The 19,470-nt window shown below is 43.3% G+C and overlaps 1 protein-coding gene across 1 annotated transcript; it reads right to left on the reverse strand.

Annotated features, from left to right (window-relative positions):
* Positions 1–10,169: 10,169 nt before the first annotated feature.
* Positions 10,170–16,299, reverse strand: rap1gapl (RAP1 GTPase activating protein-like; the record flags this gene model as incomplete). Its single annotated transcript, XM_084174503.1, has 19 exons — positions 10,170–10,269; positions 10,349–10,374; positions 10,484–10,570; positions 10,661–10,816; positions 11,056–11,142; positions 11,228–11,299; positions 11,405–11,584; positions 11,686–11,815; positions 11,991–12,091; positions 12,184–12,267; positions 12,463–12,516; positions 12,632–12,710; positions 12,810–12,907; positions 14,687–14,884; positions 15,216–15,263; positions 15,377–15,412; positions 15,787–15,880; positions 16,046–16,078; positions 16,229–16,299. 19 exons carry the CDS (start codon positions 16,297–16,299, stop codon positions 10,170–10,172), a joined length of 1,734 nt encoding a protein of 577 aa, XP_084030629.1.
* Between the last annotated feature and the right edge of the window lie 3,171 nt (positions 16,300–19,470).

Here is a 19,470-nt window from a genome sequence, read left to right on the forward strand (position 1 = left end):
ATTGGACATTTCTGAACCCCAGCCCCATGGGCACCCCTACAATTAACACATATCACTACTCTCCCCAATGCTACACATTCCTTTGTCTCATGCCCTTCTGCACACCTAGGAACCTCCCTCCTACACACTGCTGCCACATGCCCATAAGCTTGACTCCTGTAACAATGTAATGTATTCGGCACAAAAGCTTGTACAGGATAACTTATATATCCTAACATAATTTTGTTGGGCAAAGACTCAACATCAAAACTCAAAAGAACAGACAATGACTCTTCTGTTTTTCCACTCACACCACCCTGTCTGCTGCGCACCAAACGACGAACATCACAAACACCATGAATCTTCCATTTCAGTTGGTCAGCTTTCACATTTACCGCTACCCCAGTAATCACTCCTTTCAATGGCTCCCTTTTCATGAGAGCAAAACAATTCACATCTCTTGCCCCCATTCGTTTAACACGGAGCGCCTGCTCCCTCTGACCAGATCTTTATCCTGACCCTCTGTGCATGCCTCGGGTGGGATACATCTAATGTAAAATTACCTCTTAAGTAGATTTTTTTTCCATAGCTAACCCTAATAATTTTCCTAACCTTAACCTAATTATCCTAACCTGCTACGTTCATTCTCATAACCTGCTGCGTAAGATCTCCTAGCCTGCTACGAAAATTTAATTCTAGTCAATTGCGACATAAACTGTATTCCATCTAGTCAAAACCGTGTTTGTTTACTTTCTACATTCTTCTTCAAGTTTTATTGGCGAATCGCAACCAACACAAACATAGGCACAGACACATGCATACACAAACATGATAATATATGCTCTATACACACACGTACACATGGATTTTGTATTGTAGATATGTGGTAGTGGAGTAGGGGCCTGAGGGCACACACTTAGTGTCCTGTGAAATCTGTTATGAATGTATTGTACCTCTCTGTTCGTTTTGATACAAAAACACTGACCTAATAATAGTTTGCTACCATCCACTGAAAAATATAAACGCAACATGTAAATTGCTGGTCTGATGTTTCATGAGCTCAAATAAAAGATCCCAGAAATGTTCCATACTCACAAAAAGCTTATTTCTCTCACATTTTGTGCACAAATTTGTTTACATTCGTGTTAGTGAGCATTTTATCCTTTGTCTAGATAATACATCCACCTGACAGGTGTGGCATATCTAGAAGCTGATTAAACAGCATGATCATTACACAGGTGCACCTTGTACTCTGGACAATAAAAGGCCACTCTAAAATGTGCAGTTTTGTCACACAACACAATGCCACGGATGTCTCAAGTTGAGGGAGCTTGCAATTGGCATGCTGACTGCAGGAATGTCCACCAGAGCTATAACCAGATAATTGAATGTTCATTTCTCTGCCATAAGCCGCCTCCAACGTCATTGAGTATTTATTTATGTAATAAAGCCCTTTTGTGGGGGAAAACTCATTCTGATTGGCTGGGCCTGGCTCCCAAGTGGGTGGGCATATGCCCTCCCAGGCCCACCCATGTCTGCACCCCTGCCCAGTCATGTGAAATCCATAGATTAGGGACTAATTAATTTATTTCAATTGACTGATTTCCTTATAGGAACTGTAACTCAGCAAAATCTTTGAAATTGTTGCATTTAAGTTTTTGTTCAGTATAATTAAATCTCATCTCATGGATAACACTATTGATACCAGAGCTGCCAACTCACACGCATTTGACCCTCTTCTCACGCTTTCACCGCACACCTCTTATATCTCACGCATTGAAAAGTACTGGTTTTATTAGTCCATTGTATAGTCCGCGCGTTAACTTTTCAACTGTGCTCCAAATCGTTTTGAAATCGCAGCATCTGCACCTGCAATTTAACAGCACGAGCAGAATCGCTATCAATGTCCTGTCTTGCCACAGCACTGTGAACCGCGGCACATCAAAGCATATGATTGGTGTAGTTATGTATCAAGGGGATTGGATGCGCGTTTTAAAGGAACAACCCTCAAGATTAGAGTGGAGTTGAATGGATAGAGATCGTTCTCCACTGAGTTTATAAAACTGTAAAAAGAGCAGCCCTGTAGCCCTGTTTTATGTACAATATTGTGAACAAAATTTGGTTGCTGTTACTCCCGTCCCTATTTCAGAATGCACCCTTTTGACAGCATGTACTAAAGTCGATGTAATCCACACTTGCATTAGTCCCTTCGTTTGGTTATTGGCATTTAGGCTGTGACAACGAAACGGCAGCAGACATACCTACTGTCTTGTTTTGTACGCTTTGTACAAAATAATAAAATGCAGGACGACAGGATATTTATAAACGTAGCTCTTTATTAACTAGCTATAACGTGCATGTCCATGTGTCTCTGGCCATGATCATCTTAGAATGACCTCTCCACCTGGGTGGTCTTAACCAATCATAGCACAGTATGATATGACAGTATAATGCATCCAATTACAATTCAATATGCTGACACATATGAATATTACATCCCCCTTCTTTTAAAAAAAAAGAAAAAATATGTAGAACAATAAAGCGTTTCTTTTGAATATATGCTCTGTAGTTTGAACTCGAGGTAAGTAACCATTTAAACTGCACCAACTGCATCAACATAACAGACAAACAATGATTCAGCATACTGTTACTTTTAGAACAAATATTTCTCAGCAACTCAGCTTTTCACTGTAGCAATGACATCTCAACATATCAAACAAATACCATACCAAAGCATTTCAAGTTAACTTTCAATAACAAGTTTACAGTCTGGAACTCTTTTAGGGCAGCGATCCGCCTACACCCTTTGACATTTCACAGGTCTAGGACAGCTCTAGGCTTGACCTCTCTTCCTGACCTTGTGTGATATGAAGCTGAGCATGCTTCTGTGTCAGTCAACAGTTCTTGTGGTGTTGCAGGTAAGTATGGTGTATGTTGTGTTGTGTCTGTGTTTAGTCCACCCCGTTCTCTTTCAGGGGAACAGTTCATCTCGTCAGTGTGTTGTTCTTTTGTGTTCAGTAGGTGACGACGATTGCGGCGGTACACCGCTCCTTCTGCAGTGCGAACGTGATATGAACGTTCAGTGTCAGCTGGTTGGATGACGACTGCTGGCTTCCAGTAGCCATGCTCCTGGATTCTAACTGACTCTCCGTCGTTCAGTGGTGGCAGTGGTCTGGCTGACCTGTCGTAGTATCGCTTTTGCTGTTGTTGTCTCTGTGCACGTTTTGCATGCACTTCCTTGTAGCTGACGACCTCAGGTTGCAGCTGCTGGTTGGTGCTGGGAAGGATTGAGCGAAGTCTGCGGCTCATCAACAGCTGGGCTGGTGATTTGAAGTTGTCAACTGGAGTGTTGCGGTATTCAAGGAGACTGAGGTAGGGGTCTCTCTTGTCTGCTTTTGCTTTGTCCATGAGTGATTTAGCGATCTGCACAGATTTTTCAGCAAGGCCATTACTTTGAGGGTAATGTGGGCTTGTGGTGACGTGTGTGAATTCCCATGCTTTTGTGAAGGATTCAAACTCATTTGATTTGTAACAGGGCCCATTGTCAGATATTAAAGTCTCTACAATGCCATGCCTGGCAAAGGCTGCTTTCAGCTTGTGTATCACAGCTGCAGATGTGGTGCTGTGAAGCTTGTCGAGTTCGAAGTATCTGCTGTAGTAGTCCACTGTTATAATGTAGTCCTCGTTGTTCCACGTGAACAGATCGGTTGCCACGACCTGCCAGGGTCGGTCTGGGATACGGTGAGGTAACATTGGCTCTTTGGTGTTCGAGGGGCGTCGTTCAAGACAGGTGGGGCATTTACCAACCATGTCCTCTATTTGTTTGCACATTCCGGGCCAAAACAAAATGTCCCGTGCTCTCTGTTTGCACTTTTCCATGCCCATGTGTCCAGCATGGATCTTTGTCAAAATCTCTTCTCTGAGACTGGTAGGAATGATGATTTTCTCTCCTTTGAAAATGATTCCGTTGATCTGTGATAGTTCGTCACGATGGTTCCAGAACTCTGAGACGCTCTGAGGGCATTTTCTCCTCTCCTCAGGCCATCCTGACTGTATGACTTTCCTCAGCTGTGTGAGTTGTGTGTCTTTTTCTGTTTCTGCTCGGATCTCCTTCAGTTTTGTGTCACTAACTGGTAAGTTGCTGTACACAGTGTGCACCTGCATGTCCATGCCTTCACTGAGGCTGCTGTCCTTGTAGGTAAGAAACTTCCTGGAGAGTGTGTCTGCGACAGGGATGTCTTTGCCTGGACGGTGAGTGATTGTGAAGTCGTATTTTTGTAGTTGAAGGATCATTCTCTGTAGCCTTGGCGGGGCTGCGGCTAACGGTTTCCTCATGATTGACTCGAGGGGCTTGTGGTCTGATTCCACAATGACTTGTCGTCCATAGACATACTGATGGAAACGCTTACATCCGAACAGAATGGCGTACAGCTCCTTTTCGATTTGAGCGTAGTTGATTTCACAGTCTGTGAGAGATTTGGAAGCGTAGCCGATGGGTTTTCCTTCTTGCAGTAGCACTGCCCCTAGTCCATACTTTGACGCGTCCACCTGGAGTCTGAGCTCTTTGTTGGGGTCGTAGTAGGCAAGGATTGGTCCTGGTTCTCTCGTGATCAAGTCTTTCACTTTCTGGAAAGCGATGTCGTGTTGGTTGTCCCAGAGGAACTCACTGGACTGCTTTAGCAGCTGACGCAGGGGTGCATTAGCATTGGAGAGGCTGGGTGCGAACTTGGCTAAGTAGTTGACCATGCCAAGCACTGTTTCCAGCTCTGCGCGGTTCTTTGGTGGCTCCATTTCCTTTATGGCTGAGATCTTCTGCGGATCTGGCTTGATTCCATTCGCTGTGAGAAGATGCCCGAAGTAGCTGACCTCTGTAGCGCCGACTGTGCTCTTCTCGGGGTTGAGCCGGACTCCTCTCTCGCGGGACCTTTGCAGCATCGCGTTGAGGTTTCTGTCGTGTTCCTCTTTGGTTCGACCATAGACAAGGATGTCGTCCACAATTGCCACGACTCCGTCGAGGCCTTCGTACACCTCGTCGATCTTTCGCTGAAACTCGTCTTGGGCTGAGATAATCCCAAAAGGCAGGCGACGGAACCTGTAGCGTCCAAACGGTGTGTTGAACGTTGTGAGCTTAGATGACTCTTCTGTGAGCTTGATAGCCCAGTAGCCTGATCTGGCGTCCATGACACTGAAGTAGCGTGCACCCGCTAGCTTGTGTGTGATGCCATCTAGCGTCGGTAAGGGGTAATGGGGGCGTTTGATAGCCTTGTTCAAGTCTCTTGGGTCGAGACATACTCTGAGCTTGCCTGTGCGTGGTTTCTCCACCACCACTAACGCGTTGACCCAATCCGTCGGTTCTGTAACCTTGTTGACGATGTCAGATTGCTCCATGCTCTCCAACTCTTTCTTCAGACGGGCGCGGAGAGCAAGTGGAATCTTTCTCGGTGGGTAGACCACAGGGGTTGCGTCTGGGTCAAGGTGAATGGTACATTCTCCTGGGAATAGTCCTATTCCTGTAAAAACATCAGCAAACTCCTCCATGACATTCTCTATCTCTACTGGTGCTGTCACTGATAAAACTAGCTTGATAAGGTCCATGTCTAAACATGCTTTAAGACCTAGCACTGCAGGTGCTCGAGTGTCAACAACGTAAAAGTCCAACATCATGTCCCTTTCCTTGTATTTGCATTTGAGAGTGCATGTGCCTTTTACTGGGAGCTGTTCACCACCATAACCAGTCAGTCTGCGCGTGGTGGGCTGTAGCTCACACTCAGATGTCAAGCTTCTGTACTTACTCAGAGGAATAATGTTTACTTGTGCACCAGTGTCTAGTTTGAATTTCAGCTCTGTGCCTTGTCTTCCTATCTCAATGTCAGCAAAGGCTTGCTCTGTCTCTGATATCTGACTTTTCTGTGTCACTGAATCAATAAACAGTTCATCAGCATTTGACTCTTTGATTGACATTTCATCTTCACTCACTGTATGTACTGTTTTTCCACGGTAAACTCTGCACACTTTTGCAAAGTGATTCCATTTTCCACATTTAGTACACTGTTTGCCTTTAGCTGGGCAATTCCCCTGTTCGCCATGCACTTTGTATCCACAATATCCACATGTTTTGGGGCGTTTGGAGTCTGTGTCGCTCTGTTTTGGAGTTCTGTCTGTCTCCGCTCTGAAACATGCTCTCTGGGCACTGGAGGTGTGCTTTGATGTCTGCCTGACTGCGTGCACTGCTTGTTCACGTGATGCGCTCATGCTGCCGCCTGAAATGGTTTTCATCTGAACCTGTGCTAGCTCGTGAGATCTGGCTATGTCGATAGCTTTGTCCAGCGTTAACTCTGATCCAACATTCAAAAGTTTCTCTCTCACTCGCGGTGATTGTATTCCAAATACAATACGGTCCCTGACCATCTCATCCTTGTTTGCATAATCACAGTCTTTCACAAGCAGACGCAGCTCAGTGACAAACTGTTCAAACGATTCACTAGCGCCTTGTACTTTCTCATGGAATTTGTACCTAGCGAAAATTGTATTGGTCTTTGGCAAAACATATGCTTCAAAACGATCGTAGTATGTTTTCAGTACCTTTGATTCAGCCTCGGTAAGTGTCCATGTGTTGTAAATGTCTCTCCCTTTTTCACCGATCCAGAGGAGCAGGTAGCTGCACTTTTCCTCTTCTCCTCTTTCCTTCAGAGGACCCGTGAACATCAGCTCCACATGCTGTTTGAACTTACGCCATGCATCGGGTAGATTTGTAGACCCCCAATCCATTCGAGGTGAAGGAACTCCAGCAAAATCCATCTTTTAGTCCTTTTACTCTGACACCATGTCTTGTTTTGTACGCTTTGTACAAAATAATAAAATGCAGGACGACAGGATATTTATAAACGTAGCTCTTTATTAACTAGCTATAACGTGCATGTCCATGTGTCTCTGGCCATGATCATCTTAGAATGACCTCTCCACCTGGGTGGTCTTAACCAATCATAGCACAGTATGATATGACAGTATAATGCATCCAATTACAATTCAATATGCTGACACATATGAATATTACACCTACAGTATGTTTTATCAGGGAAGATGGGTAGGATCACCTGATTTGCGACTATGAAAATCATTTTCTCAAACAGATTGTGAACCCAAAGTATAAATTTGACTCTAGAGGGGGTACAATAAATATACAATAATTTGGGTAGAGTGTAGGGGAAGATTTATATAATATTTTCTTCAGGAGATTTTATTCGCTCTTTACGTTGTTTAGTCTGATTAAATAACTAGCATTCTTAACAATGGGCTAAAATATAGAGTAATCACTATGCTTATCAGTAACACTACTGTCATTCCCCACACTTATTTTATTATTCCACTTCTTCCCAATTTTACGCAATCTCGTATTTTAAATATGATATGCCTACTTGTGTCTTTGAAAATGAATTATATGAGGCTATGCATTTTTGCCATTCGTGGAGCGTTTTGAATAAGTCATACAAATAAGCATTGGATATTAAATGCTCCAGGAATCAAATATCATTTTTGACATTTTAGTATTGTGCACATGCAAAGGCAGAGATGGTAGAGGGACTCACAACTCATAAACGCATCATATTTTGACAACCTAGAGTAAAATGTTGGCAAGGATCTTCAACTAGTAGGCATAAACCACCTGAATATTGATATTCATTCGATTTTTGTTGAAGGTTGTGTGATCTTGAAAAATGAATTGTTATAACAAAAACATTTTCAAACACCCAGCACTTGGGAAACATAGATGTGGAGTGGCCAACCCTCCTGGAAAGCAAGCAGGATTTTCTTCCATCCCGATTTTAAAGAGATAGATCACCCAAATGACAAAATATAAAATGTTACCTTCAAAGCAGTCTATGGATAAGCAGACTGCAATCTATGATTTGGTTATCCACTGCCATCAACCATTAATATTAACATTTCCTGTGCAGAGCCTTGGTGTAGTGGTAACACTCCCCGGAATATGTCGCATACAACTTTTCACCGGAGAACAGGGATCAATCCCTGCTTCCAACCTTCCCACTGTTTTTAGCATTTGCCTGTCTCCCTATCTCATTTCATTACTGTCTGAATAAAGTGTCAAACCACCTAAAAAATGTTTAAAAAAACATATCAGCATACTTTACATTTCATACCCCAAAAACTCAAAGTAACAAAGTAGTCGAATTTTGAGTGTTCATTTAATGTTCAAAGCATCCTGAATATACCTAATTTTCCACCCTGGTAATAGGCCAAAGCCATGTCAAAATACATAGAATTGCAGGGAAATAGTTTAAAACAGTAAAATCTTCCTGGGGGTGGACTCCCAATCCCCAGTCTAGGGATTGTGCCAGGGGGCAATGAAATTCACACAGCAAATCTCACTCCAGCTTTCTTCAGAAGTTGGCAGCCCTGAATTATTACAATGCTCTAAAATAGTAATATAAATATTGCATGACTTAGTTATCATACATTTACTACAATGATGTACACATATTAACAGTGAAAATATTCTAAAATAATATATCTGTATTACGTGCTATGAATTTATCAATTTGAACATCTTATTTTACAACTTGTACAGTGCGTTCGGAAAGTATTCAGACCCCTTGACTTTTTCCACATTTTGTTACGTTACAGCCTTATTCTAAAATGGATTAAATATTTTTTCCCTCATCAATCTACGCACAATACCCCATGATGACAAAGTGAAAACAGGTTTTTAGAAAATACCTTAAAACAGAAATACCTTATTTACATTCAGTATTAAGACCCTTTGCTATGAGACTCGAAATTGGGCTCAGGTGCATCCTGTTTCCATTGATCATGCTTGAGATGTTTCTACAATTTGATTGGAGTCCACCTGTGGTAAATTCAATTGATTGGACATGATTTGGAAAGGCACACACCTGTCTATATAAGGTCCCACAGTTGACAGTGCATGTCAGAGCAAAAACCAAGCTGTGAGGTCGAAGGAATTGTCCGTAGAGCTCCAAGACAGGATTGTGTCGAGGCACATTTCTGCAGCATTGAAGGTCCCCAAGAACACAGTGGCCTCCATCATTCTTAAATGGAAGAAGTTTGGAACCACTAAGACTCTACCTAGAGCTGGCTACCTGGTCAAATTGAGCAATCGGGGGAGAAGGGCCTTGGTCAGGGAGGTGACCCTGAACCCGATGGTCACTCTGACAGAGCTCCAGAGTTCCTCTGTGGAGATAGGAGAACCTTCCAGAAGGACAACCATCTTTGCAGCACTCCATTAATCAGGCCTTTATGGTAGAGTGGCCAGACAGAAGCCACTCCTCAGTAAAAGGCACATGACAGCCCGCTTGGAGTTTGCCAAAAGGCACCCAAATGACTCTCAGACCATGAGAAACAAGATTCTCTGGTCATTTAGCAGATGATGAAACCAAGATTGAACTCTTTGGCATGAATGCCAAGTGTCACATCTGGAGGAAACCTGGCACCATCCCTACAGTGAAGCATGGTGGTGGCAGAATGGGGATGTTTTTCAGCGGCAGGGAGACTAGTCAGGATCGAGGGAAAGATGAACGGAGAAAATTACAGAGAGATCCTTGATGAAAACCTGCTCCAGAGTGCTCAGGACTTCAGACTGGGGCGAAGGTTCACCTTCCAACAGGACAACGACCCTAAGCCCACAGCCAAGACAACGCAGGAGTGGCTTTGGGACAAGTCTCTGAATATCCTTGAGTGGACCAGCCAGAGCCCGGAATTGAACACGATCGAACATCTCTGGAGAGACCTAGAAATAGCTGTGCAGCGACGCTCTCCATCCAACCCTACAGAGCTTGAGAGGAACTACAGAGAAGAATGGGAGAAACTCCCCAAATACAGGTGTGCCAAGCTTGTAGCGTCATACCCAAGAAGACTATAGGCTGTAATTGCTGCCAAAGGTGCTTCAACAAAGTACTGAGTAAAGGGTCTGAATACATATGTAAATGTGATGTTTTATTTGTTATAAAATTGCACAAAAAAATAAAAACCTGTTTTTGCTTTGTAATTATGGGATATTGTGTGTAGATTGATGAGGGGAAAAAACTATTTAATCAATTTTAGAATAAGGCTGTAACGTAACAAAATGTGGTAAAAGTCAAGGGGCCTGAATACTTTCCGAATGCAAAGCATCCACTCGGTTATTATTAAAATATACACATAATTCTGTCTGTCTACGTATTCTCCTGGGGACTGGAGTGATCTTTGACCTCTGTGGAGCCCAGGTTGTCTGTGGGCGGAAAGCTGGGTTCAGGGAGCTTGTAGGCCAACTCACTGAAAGACAAAAAACAACATCTGTCTGTCTGTCTGTTCGTCCATCTTCTTGATTTGTCCGTTCTCTGTAGTGTCTTACCTCTCTCCATCTCTCTCTGTAGCAGCCTGACGAGGGAGACAAAACCAACAGGGGTGGTCAGTATTTCCCACAAACATATCAATAAGATATTCAGTGAAAAAAAGAGAAAGTGCTTCCATCTTCAGTATGGGTTACCTTGGGCTTCTGTGGGATCGACACCCCGCCGGTCTTTCTAGGCCCCCCAAGAGTGTCAAAAGAATTACTGCGCACCCTTATGGCTCTCTGCAACAAAGACAGGAAATATGGATGCCAAGTCCAAAACCCACCCTTTCCCCATACTGTAGCGAAAAAGTCAAGAATGTCTGACTTCACCTTAAAGTTTTCGATGAACCCTCCACTCCCCTCAGTTACACCCTTCATCCCCTCAGAAGTCGAGAGGGCGGACACAGGCGAATCTCCCATCATGCACTGGGAGCGGGTGGACAGTTCCGCCTGCAGACCCTCCAGGAGGGACGAACGAGTGCGCAGCTTGAAAAGATAGGATGAGAGGAGAGAGGGAGGAGAGGAGGCAGCATAGAGGAGTTAAGTAAGAGATGGGGAGCAGAAGAGAGGAATTAGAGAAGAGGAAAGACTTGTTGATTAGGTTTCTGTTCCACATAAAAAGATAACAGTTTTGCATCTAGAAAGTCTTTGGACCTGTGCATGTAATGCCTTAAGCATTACTGCATACATGTATAATGGTGTTAGTGTTGTTCTTCTGTGGTTACCTCAAGTCTGCTGAACCTCTCAGCCTTATAACAGGAGATCTCTGCATTGATAAGCTTGGTCAGGAGGAACTCTCTCAACAGGGAGCTCTGCAAGAGAGGCCAACAGAGACACACTGAGAATGCATCATGGTCTTTTACCATGTCACCAAGATCAGATGTGAATTCTATTCACCTCTGTGAATATGGGAGGATCAGGGAGGGAGGGACCAAAGGGAGGTACATCCTCTCTGGCTGCGACTGACACCTGCAAACAGACCACTTTCAGGTTTGAAAAAGTCTTTCCATTCCAATAAAAATAACTACAGTGATAAGAGATCAATGTGTCTCTCCTTTTGTTTTATCTTCATACCTGGAAGACCCCTCCTCCTCCTGCCTCCTCCCCCTCGCCCCCCACTCCCTTCCTCACCCTCCTGACCACTAGGAAACAGTGCAGGAAGTGCGAACCGATGACATCAGACAGAAAAGGGGTTTGGCCCTCCTGGTAAACAACAGCAACGATGTCGTTGCCGATGTGTCTCTTCCTCTGTAGCTGTAAGGAGCAATGAGCAGAGGGTAAGAGGGAGCCACTGGAGCTGGGTTGAAGTGATTGACTGTGGGTGAGTATGATTAGTTGTCGTTATTCTAGCTAACCTGTTGTGTATCGCCCTCTGTGAAGGGCAGTTTGGTGGACACATGGAACATGATCTCTCTGCCGTGGAAGGAAGTGAAGACCGCATCACTTCCTGTCTGGCCGTGACACACGTCCAAACCTCCTCGGAACCTTGAAGAGAGGGAGGGAGAGAGAGAATGGGGGAGAGAAAGAGGGAAGATGCCGTCGGGGAGAGGGAGTGACAGTAAGCTGCTGGCATCTTCTTATTCATCTCTTCCTGTTACAATGTCATATTTCTGTAATTTCTCCATAAGGCCATGTCACCATGTAGGTTACTGTAAATTACCCAGTGAACCCTTGAAGTGTGACTGTATCTCCCAAAATAGAGAGGAATTCTTGAAACTCTTCACTTTCCTCATTGTTACAGAGTATGTCCTCCTCTGTCAACTGTAAAAGATAGAGAGAAAATATGAGATGTAATGTAGACTAGTGCTCCTATTTAATGCTACCAAGCTTCTGCCTGCGGTCCAGTTATTTACCTGTCCCTCTCTCTGATACAAGACACCAAACTTGAAGTTCGGAGACACTCTGTGTTCATCAAATGCTGTTATAAGATCTGGTGCCTGAAAGACAGAGAGGGGAAGGGAGAGGGAGAAATGAAGGGAGAAGCAGAGGGATAGATAGAGAGATAAAGGGGAAGGAGAGGGCACACATTTTTGTCAAATTTGTCTCAGGTTTTAGAGGTCATTTGAAGAGTACATTCTGTGTAACATGAAGGCCTAAATCATTTGGGAATGTGTACAGTGAAAAATAAGTACCTTGAGGTAACTGACCACATCAAATCTGGGCACAGTCACACTGTCGCATAGCATCTGAAAAGGACATGGTCAGTTTGGGGTTTTTCGATGATGGTAATTACTTTCAGTAAAAGTATAATAAAGGTTAATCTAAAATACACACGTCTGTTGGAGAGACTAGTAATGGTACCTTGGCCAGCTCCACAGCAGATGGGATGTTTGGGAACAGAGACACAGAGAAAACCCCATGCATAGAGCATTCCCTCATTCTGGAAAGGAAAGACAAACATGTAATAACTGTTGCTCATGGAATTCACCAGGGTGTTTCATTACATTAATTGAACAATTTCCATTATTTCTGATATAACCTCAGTATTACTCTCAGCCTCTTCTCTTCTTCCTCCAAACAGACAGAGAGAAGGAGGGGTCCCAGGGAGGGGTCCACTGCTGTGAACGAGTGATGATACTGACATAGGAGAGAAAGTCACACAGCTACTATGTACAGTGGCTTGCGAAACTATTCACCCCCCTTGGCATTTTTTCTATTTTGTTGCCTTACATCCTGGAATTAAAATTGATTTTTGGGGGGTTTGTATCATCTGATTTACACAACATGCCTACCACTTTGAAGATGCAAAATATGTTTTATTCTGAAGCAAACAAGAAATAAGACAAAAAAACAGAAAACTTGAGCGTGCATAACTATTCACCACCCCAAAGTCAATACTTTGTAGAGCCACATTTTGCAGCAATTACAGCTGCAAGTCTCTTGGGATATGTCTCTATAAGCTTGGCACATCTAGCTACTGGGATTTTTGCCCATTCTTCAAGGCAAAACTGCTCCAGCTCCTTCAAGTTGGATGGGTTCCGCTGGTGTACAGCAATCTTTAAGTCATATCACAGATTCTCAATTGGATTGAGGTCTGGGCTTTGACTAGGCCATTCCAAGACATTTAAATGTTTCCCCTTAAACCACTCGAGTGTTGCTTTAGCAGTATGCTTAGGGTCATTGTCCTGCTGGAAGGTGAACCTCCGTCCCAGTCTCAAATCTCTGGAAGACTGAAACAGGTTTCCCTCAAGAATTTCCCTGTATTTAGCGCCATCCATCATTCCTTAAATTCTGACCAGTTTCCCAGTCCCTGCCGATGAAAAACATCCCCACTGTATGATGCTGCCACCACCATGCTTCACTGTGCGGATGGTGTTCTCAGGGTGATGAGAGGTGTTGGGCTTGCACCAGACATAGCGTTTTCCTCGATGGCCAAAAACCTTAATTTTAGCCTTATCTGACCAGAGTACGTTCTTCCATATGTTTGGGAAGTCTCCCACATGCCTTTTGGCGAACACCAAACGTGTTTGCTTATTTTTTTCTTTAAGCAATGGCTTTTTTCTGGCCACTCTTCCGTAAAGCCCAGCTCTGTGGAGTGTACGGCTTAAAGTGGTCCTATGGACAGATACTCCAATCGCCGCTGTGGAGCTTTGCAGCGCCTTCAGGGTTATCTTTGGTCTCTTTGTTGCCTCTTTGATTAATGCCCTCCTTGCCTGGTCCGTGAGTTTTGGTGGGCGGCCCTCTCTTGGCAGGTTTGTTATGGTGCCATATTCTTTCCATTTTCTAATAATGGATTTAATGGTGCTCCGTGGGATGTTCAAAGTTTCTGATATTTTTTTATAACCCAACCCTGATCTGTACTTCTCCACAACTTTTTCCCTGACCTGTTTGGAGAGCTCCTTGGTCTTCATGGTGCCGCTTGCTTGGTGGTGCCCCTTGCTTAGTGGTGTTGCAGACTCTGGGGCCTTTCAGAACAGGTGTATATATACTGAGATCATGTGACAGATCATGTGACACTTAGATTGCACACCGGTGGACTTTATTTAACTAATTATGTGACTTCTGAATGTAATTGGTTGCACCAGATCTTATTTAGGGGCTTCATAGCAAAGGGGGTGAATACATATGCACGCACCACTTTTCCGTTATTTATTTTTTAGAATTTTTTGAAACAAGTTATTTTTTTAATTTCACTTCACCAATTTGGAATATTATGTGTATGTCCATTACATGAAATCCAATTAAAAATCCATTTAAATTACAGGTTGTAATGCAACAAAATAGGAAAAACGCCAAGGGGGATGAATACTTTTGCAAGGCACTGTATGTATGTATTTCATCATATTGGATCATAGTCCATCTCTACCATCCAATAGAACAGAATAAGAATAGTTCTATGGGTGGTACTCTACTAACTCGTGAGCGGAAGAACTCCTGGTAGTATGTGGCCTCGCTGTCTCTCTCCATGATGTCATAGGTCTCTGGGTCTAGTCCGTAATGAGAGGATGTCGGACTGGTCTCAGCAAACTTCTGTAGCGGGGGGTCTATCCAGTAACCACCCAGCTTTGGAGGCAGGATCAGAGGAAGATCACGACCTATCTTCAAAAGCTGAGACTTTAAAAAGGGTGAGATGATAATTTAAAAGTCTGTGGTGTATCCAATTAACTGTAGATCTAGCAGTTTCCGTAGGATGATGTTTGAACTGACGTGCTCATGGTTGCACCAGCATACCTAATAATACGTTTTATATATGCTGGTATGAGTGTTATTGCTATTGTGACGTCAGTGTTTTAGGGAACAAAATGTCTGTATCATTGAGAAGGTCAATTATTTTAAATGCCTTTATTTGTATCCCATGTTCAATGGAAAGAAAGTTGAACATGCCACATACATGCCACACGTGTGCACACAAATCTTGCCATTATATTTTAGGAGAAAGACTCACCCTCAAAGGCAGAGGGAATTCACAACGCTGTTCATCGAGCCTGCTGCCCTGATGAAGGAGAGTGAAGGTAACAGTGACTGACTGATTGAATAACTGGAGAGAGAACTGTTGTACACACAGAGACTACACAAAACAGAGGGGGAATGGTGCTGTACACTCACCTGCAACTTCTCAATGATCTCAAACAGCTCTGTCACCTTACATGGAAAACACAGATAGACAGTCACACAGGCAGACAGACAGACAGACAAACAAAGACAGACAGAAAGAGTCAGACAGACAGAAAGAGTCAGACAGACAGAAAGAGTCAGACAGACAGAAAGAGTCAGACAGACAGACAGACAGACAGACAGACAGACAGACAGACAGACAGACAGACAGACAGACAGACAGACAGACAGAGAAAGGAGGTTCAGGGAGAAGCAGGGAGAGAAAGGTGAACAACGTTAGACAAAGACAGATGCAGGGAAGTGCAGGGAGACTAAATTTGTGATGATGCGATCAACAAATGCAAAAAGGATATAATGACGATGATGAAAGGATATGGCCATAGCAGATTAAGTCCTTTTACCTTCTGGTTGCTGCCAACAGAGAGGAACGGTTTGGTCTCGCTGGTAGGGGAGTCCAAAATATCCAGAATGCTGTGTTCTAAAGGTTCCGGTCTGCTGCAACAGGTGGAATGACAGAGCAAAGCAATGCAACCCATCACTTTTTCCATTCATCAACTGCAAGTGTATCAACCGCTAAATCCAGTGCAAAATGACCAGTGAGAAGGAAACAACATTAAATGTGGATAAAGGTAAATAAAGTTATTATTAAGTTTCACTCACCTAATCTCATTTTCAGATATGAACTTGTCCACACTGTGAATAGGGGAAGTGGTAACTCCTTAGACAATGTGCCGCATGACATTAAGGACTACTTCTATGAACAACATTTATAATTCAAGATTTAATTTTGACACTAGAACGAAAGCATTTTAATTAGTTCTCAGTACTGTGACTGTTACTCACCCTCCATATGCCCCAAAAGTGAAACTTCTCTTTCTGGAGAATAACTTCTCGTTTCTGCTGTCTCTCTCCATCGTTCTGTTGTGTGAGTGCCAGTGTGCTAGCTATAGTCAATCAGTGCTGCTTAGGGATGAATTAAATCACTCCCCTCCCTCTCTCTCTCTCTCTCCACCCCCTGCATCTCACTCATTTAATCTCTCTACTTCCTTCCCTCTATCCTGCTGTCAGCCAGACTAGCAATATTAACCCACTCTTGGCCGCAGGGACACGCACTGATGGATAACAAACCCCATGACCCTGCCCTGACATACAGTACATGTATGGACACAGAGACAGAGGGGTCGCTGGGTGTCGATCGCCATGCTCTAAGAAACACAGGTAGTGGTCTCACTGACTGGGTGTGTTTAAAGATAGGAATGGTAAATAAATAAATAAACGCATGAGAGATTGCCTCTTTAGACCTGTTACCCTTTGAGTCTGTAGAACCATCAATTATTGACAGCACATACTGAGAGAGGTGCAAGGCAGCGGGAGAGGAGAGGAGGGAGGAGGGGAACGGGGATGGGTGGTAGTGGAGGGGGGAGGGGGTATTGAGGCACACTGCTAAAGGGGGAATAAAAAAAGATTTAGGGTGGTTAGAAATACTGTATGTTCATACTGTATCTATTAATACAACATTAGGCTTCATTTGTGCAATAAGGTCAATTATGTTGTGGCATTGGTAGTACGTTTTTTCAGTCTTCGTTATCAAGGAAGATTTTTCATATCAACAGACCCCTTTCTGTGTTTGCAAAAATTTCCACAGGTGGGTGATGCGCCCCATATTGGTTGCAGAACATAGGGGAGTTCTCATAGACTGCCAGCTAAAAAAGCCTCCATTTACATGTTGCTTATGAGTGCATTTATAATAATAATAATAATAATTAGGTGGGTGCTTACATTTGTCCTATTTCATACATGTACAAGTGTGTATTATACACGTGTGTGAATTGAACATTTGTTTTTTGCATATCCCACTCCCCCTGAGACACCCTCGGAGAGTGGGGTCACAGCCAGGGATCAGCAATTATTGACGGCGACCCTGGAGCAATTAGGATTAAGTGCCTTGCTCAAGGGCACATTGACAGATTTGTCACTTAGACGGCTCGGGGATTAGAAACCAGCGGCCTTTCGGTTACTGGCCCAACGCTCTTAACCGCTAGATTACCTGCCGCCCAATTTCACATTACTTAGGGATTATAATTGGATTTTCGCATTCTCGATAACAACTGCTACATCCAAAATAGGTATTTTTTAAAGATCACACACAAATATAATCTTAGCGACTGTTTAAGCAATAATCAAAACAACATTTTAAGTGTATGAGAATCCAAAAAAAGTGTTCGCCCAGCAAAACGTCAATAAAGATTCCCTGAACTGTCATTGGCTATAATCCAAAACATAGAATTTCTATCACTCCCACTACTCCCACACTGCAGAGGTGCGAAAGTTGGTTGTTAGTAGGGTACGTTGTTAACCTCTGATGTAAAGTCCCTTATTTAGGGGACTCGTAGTGATTGTGGACTGGTTCTGAGTGACCGAAATGTTTGTGTACAGAACGTTCTGTGAACAGTACAATGTCAATTGCTTTAAATCAGCAAAACAGCTGAGTCTCCCCATTCAGATGGCGCTGCCCGCAAGGAGCTGAGATGTAGGGTTTGAAATCTGACACCTCATTTGCATAGGGAGTGATGTGTCACATTTTTGGGCCTATCCAGACAAAGGATCGATTCCTCTGGCTGTGTGCATAGGAGCCCCACTTGCTATAGAGCCGGGCTCTCCAATCCTGTTCCTGGAGAGCTACCGTCCTGTAGGTTTTCACTCCAACCCTAATCTAGCACACCTGATTCTAATAATTAGCTGGTTGATAAACTGAAGCAGGTTAGTTACAACTGGTGTTGGAGCGAAAACCTACAGGAGGGTAGCTCTCCAGGAACAGGGTTGGAGACCCCCTGAAGAGCCTACTCTTCAGAGGACCGCAAGGGCATTTGGTGCATTCATAACAGAGTGGGAAGATGGTATTTAGCACATACGACTGGGAAAAATCCAGTTGTCTGGTAATTACTAGTGGGAAACGCATCTATCAACCCAGAGCTCCAACTTCTCCCACATGCTGAACTCTGACATTTCCTACTGAGGAAATGACCTCGATAACAGTATTTTCGGCAGTTAAGTGCAACAACAAAACATTATTTATAAAAAGCAATCTATCAATATGTTTTTTTAACACTATAGTTTGTTTACAGGCATGATAGCTGTACTTTTAGTTTATGGTTGATGCAGCTTGTTTGCCATTAGCCAATCGGCAATTCTCAACGAGTTGAAAGCATGTGAAAGCATCCAACTCGTATTTATGACTTCACAACTGGTAATTACCACTTTCCCACTTGGTCATGAATGCAACATTAGTTTTACGTTGCAATGGAGGAATTTATAATAATAATATAATATGCCATTTAGCAGACGCTTTTATCCAAAGCGACTTACAGTCATGCGTGCATACATTTTTTTTGTTTTGTGTATGGGTGGTCCTGGGGATCGAACCCACTACCTTGGCGTTACAAGCGCCAATTTAAAGATGAATGGTTACCCTATGTGGTTAATAATATAAATGTTGGGATCTAATGTACATATGTAGGATCTTATTTTGAGCCAGTTTGCTACAGCAGGAAAATAATCATGCAGCAACAGGAAATGTGAATTATTATGTGGATTATAATCAAAATTGTCAAAGACTCCAGCCACCCTAGTCATAGACTGTTCTCCCTGCTACCGCACGGCAAGCGGTACCGGAGTGCCAAGTCTAGGTCCAAAAGACTTCTCAACAGCTTCTACCCCCAAGCCATAAGACTCCTGAACAGCTAATCATGGCTACCCGGACTATTTGCACTGCCCCCCCACCCCATCCTTTTTACGCTGCTGCTACTCTGTTAATTATTTATGCATAGTCACTTTAACTCTACCCACATGTACATATTACTTCAACTATCTCAACTAGCCGGTGCCCCCGCACATTGACTCTGCACCGGTACCCCCCTGTATATATAGCCTCCCTACTGTTATTTTATTTTACTTCTGCTCTTTTTTTCTCAACACTTTTTTTGTTGTTGTTTTATTTTTACTTTTTTTGTTAAAAATAAATGCACTGTTGGTTAAGGGCTGTAAGTAAGCATTTCACTGTAATGTCTGCACCTGTTGTATTCAGC

Source organism: Coregonus lavaretus (genome assembly GCF_964263955.1).
Source record: "Coregonus lavaretus genome assembly, chromosome: 13".
Taxonomy (NCBI): domain Eukaryota; kingdom Metazoa; phylum Chordata; class Actinopteri; order Salmoniformes; family Salmonidae; genus Coregonus; species Coregonus lavaretus.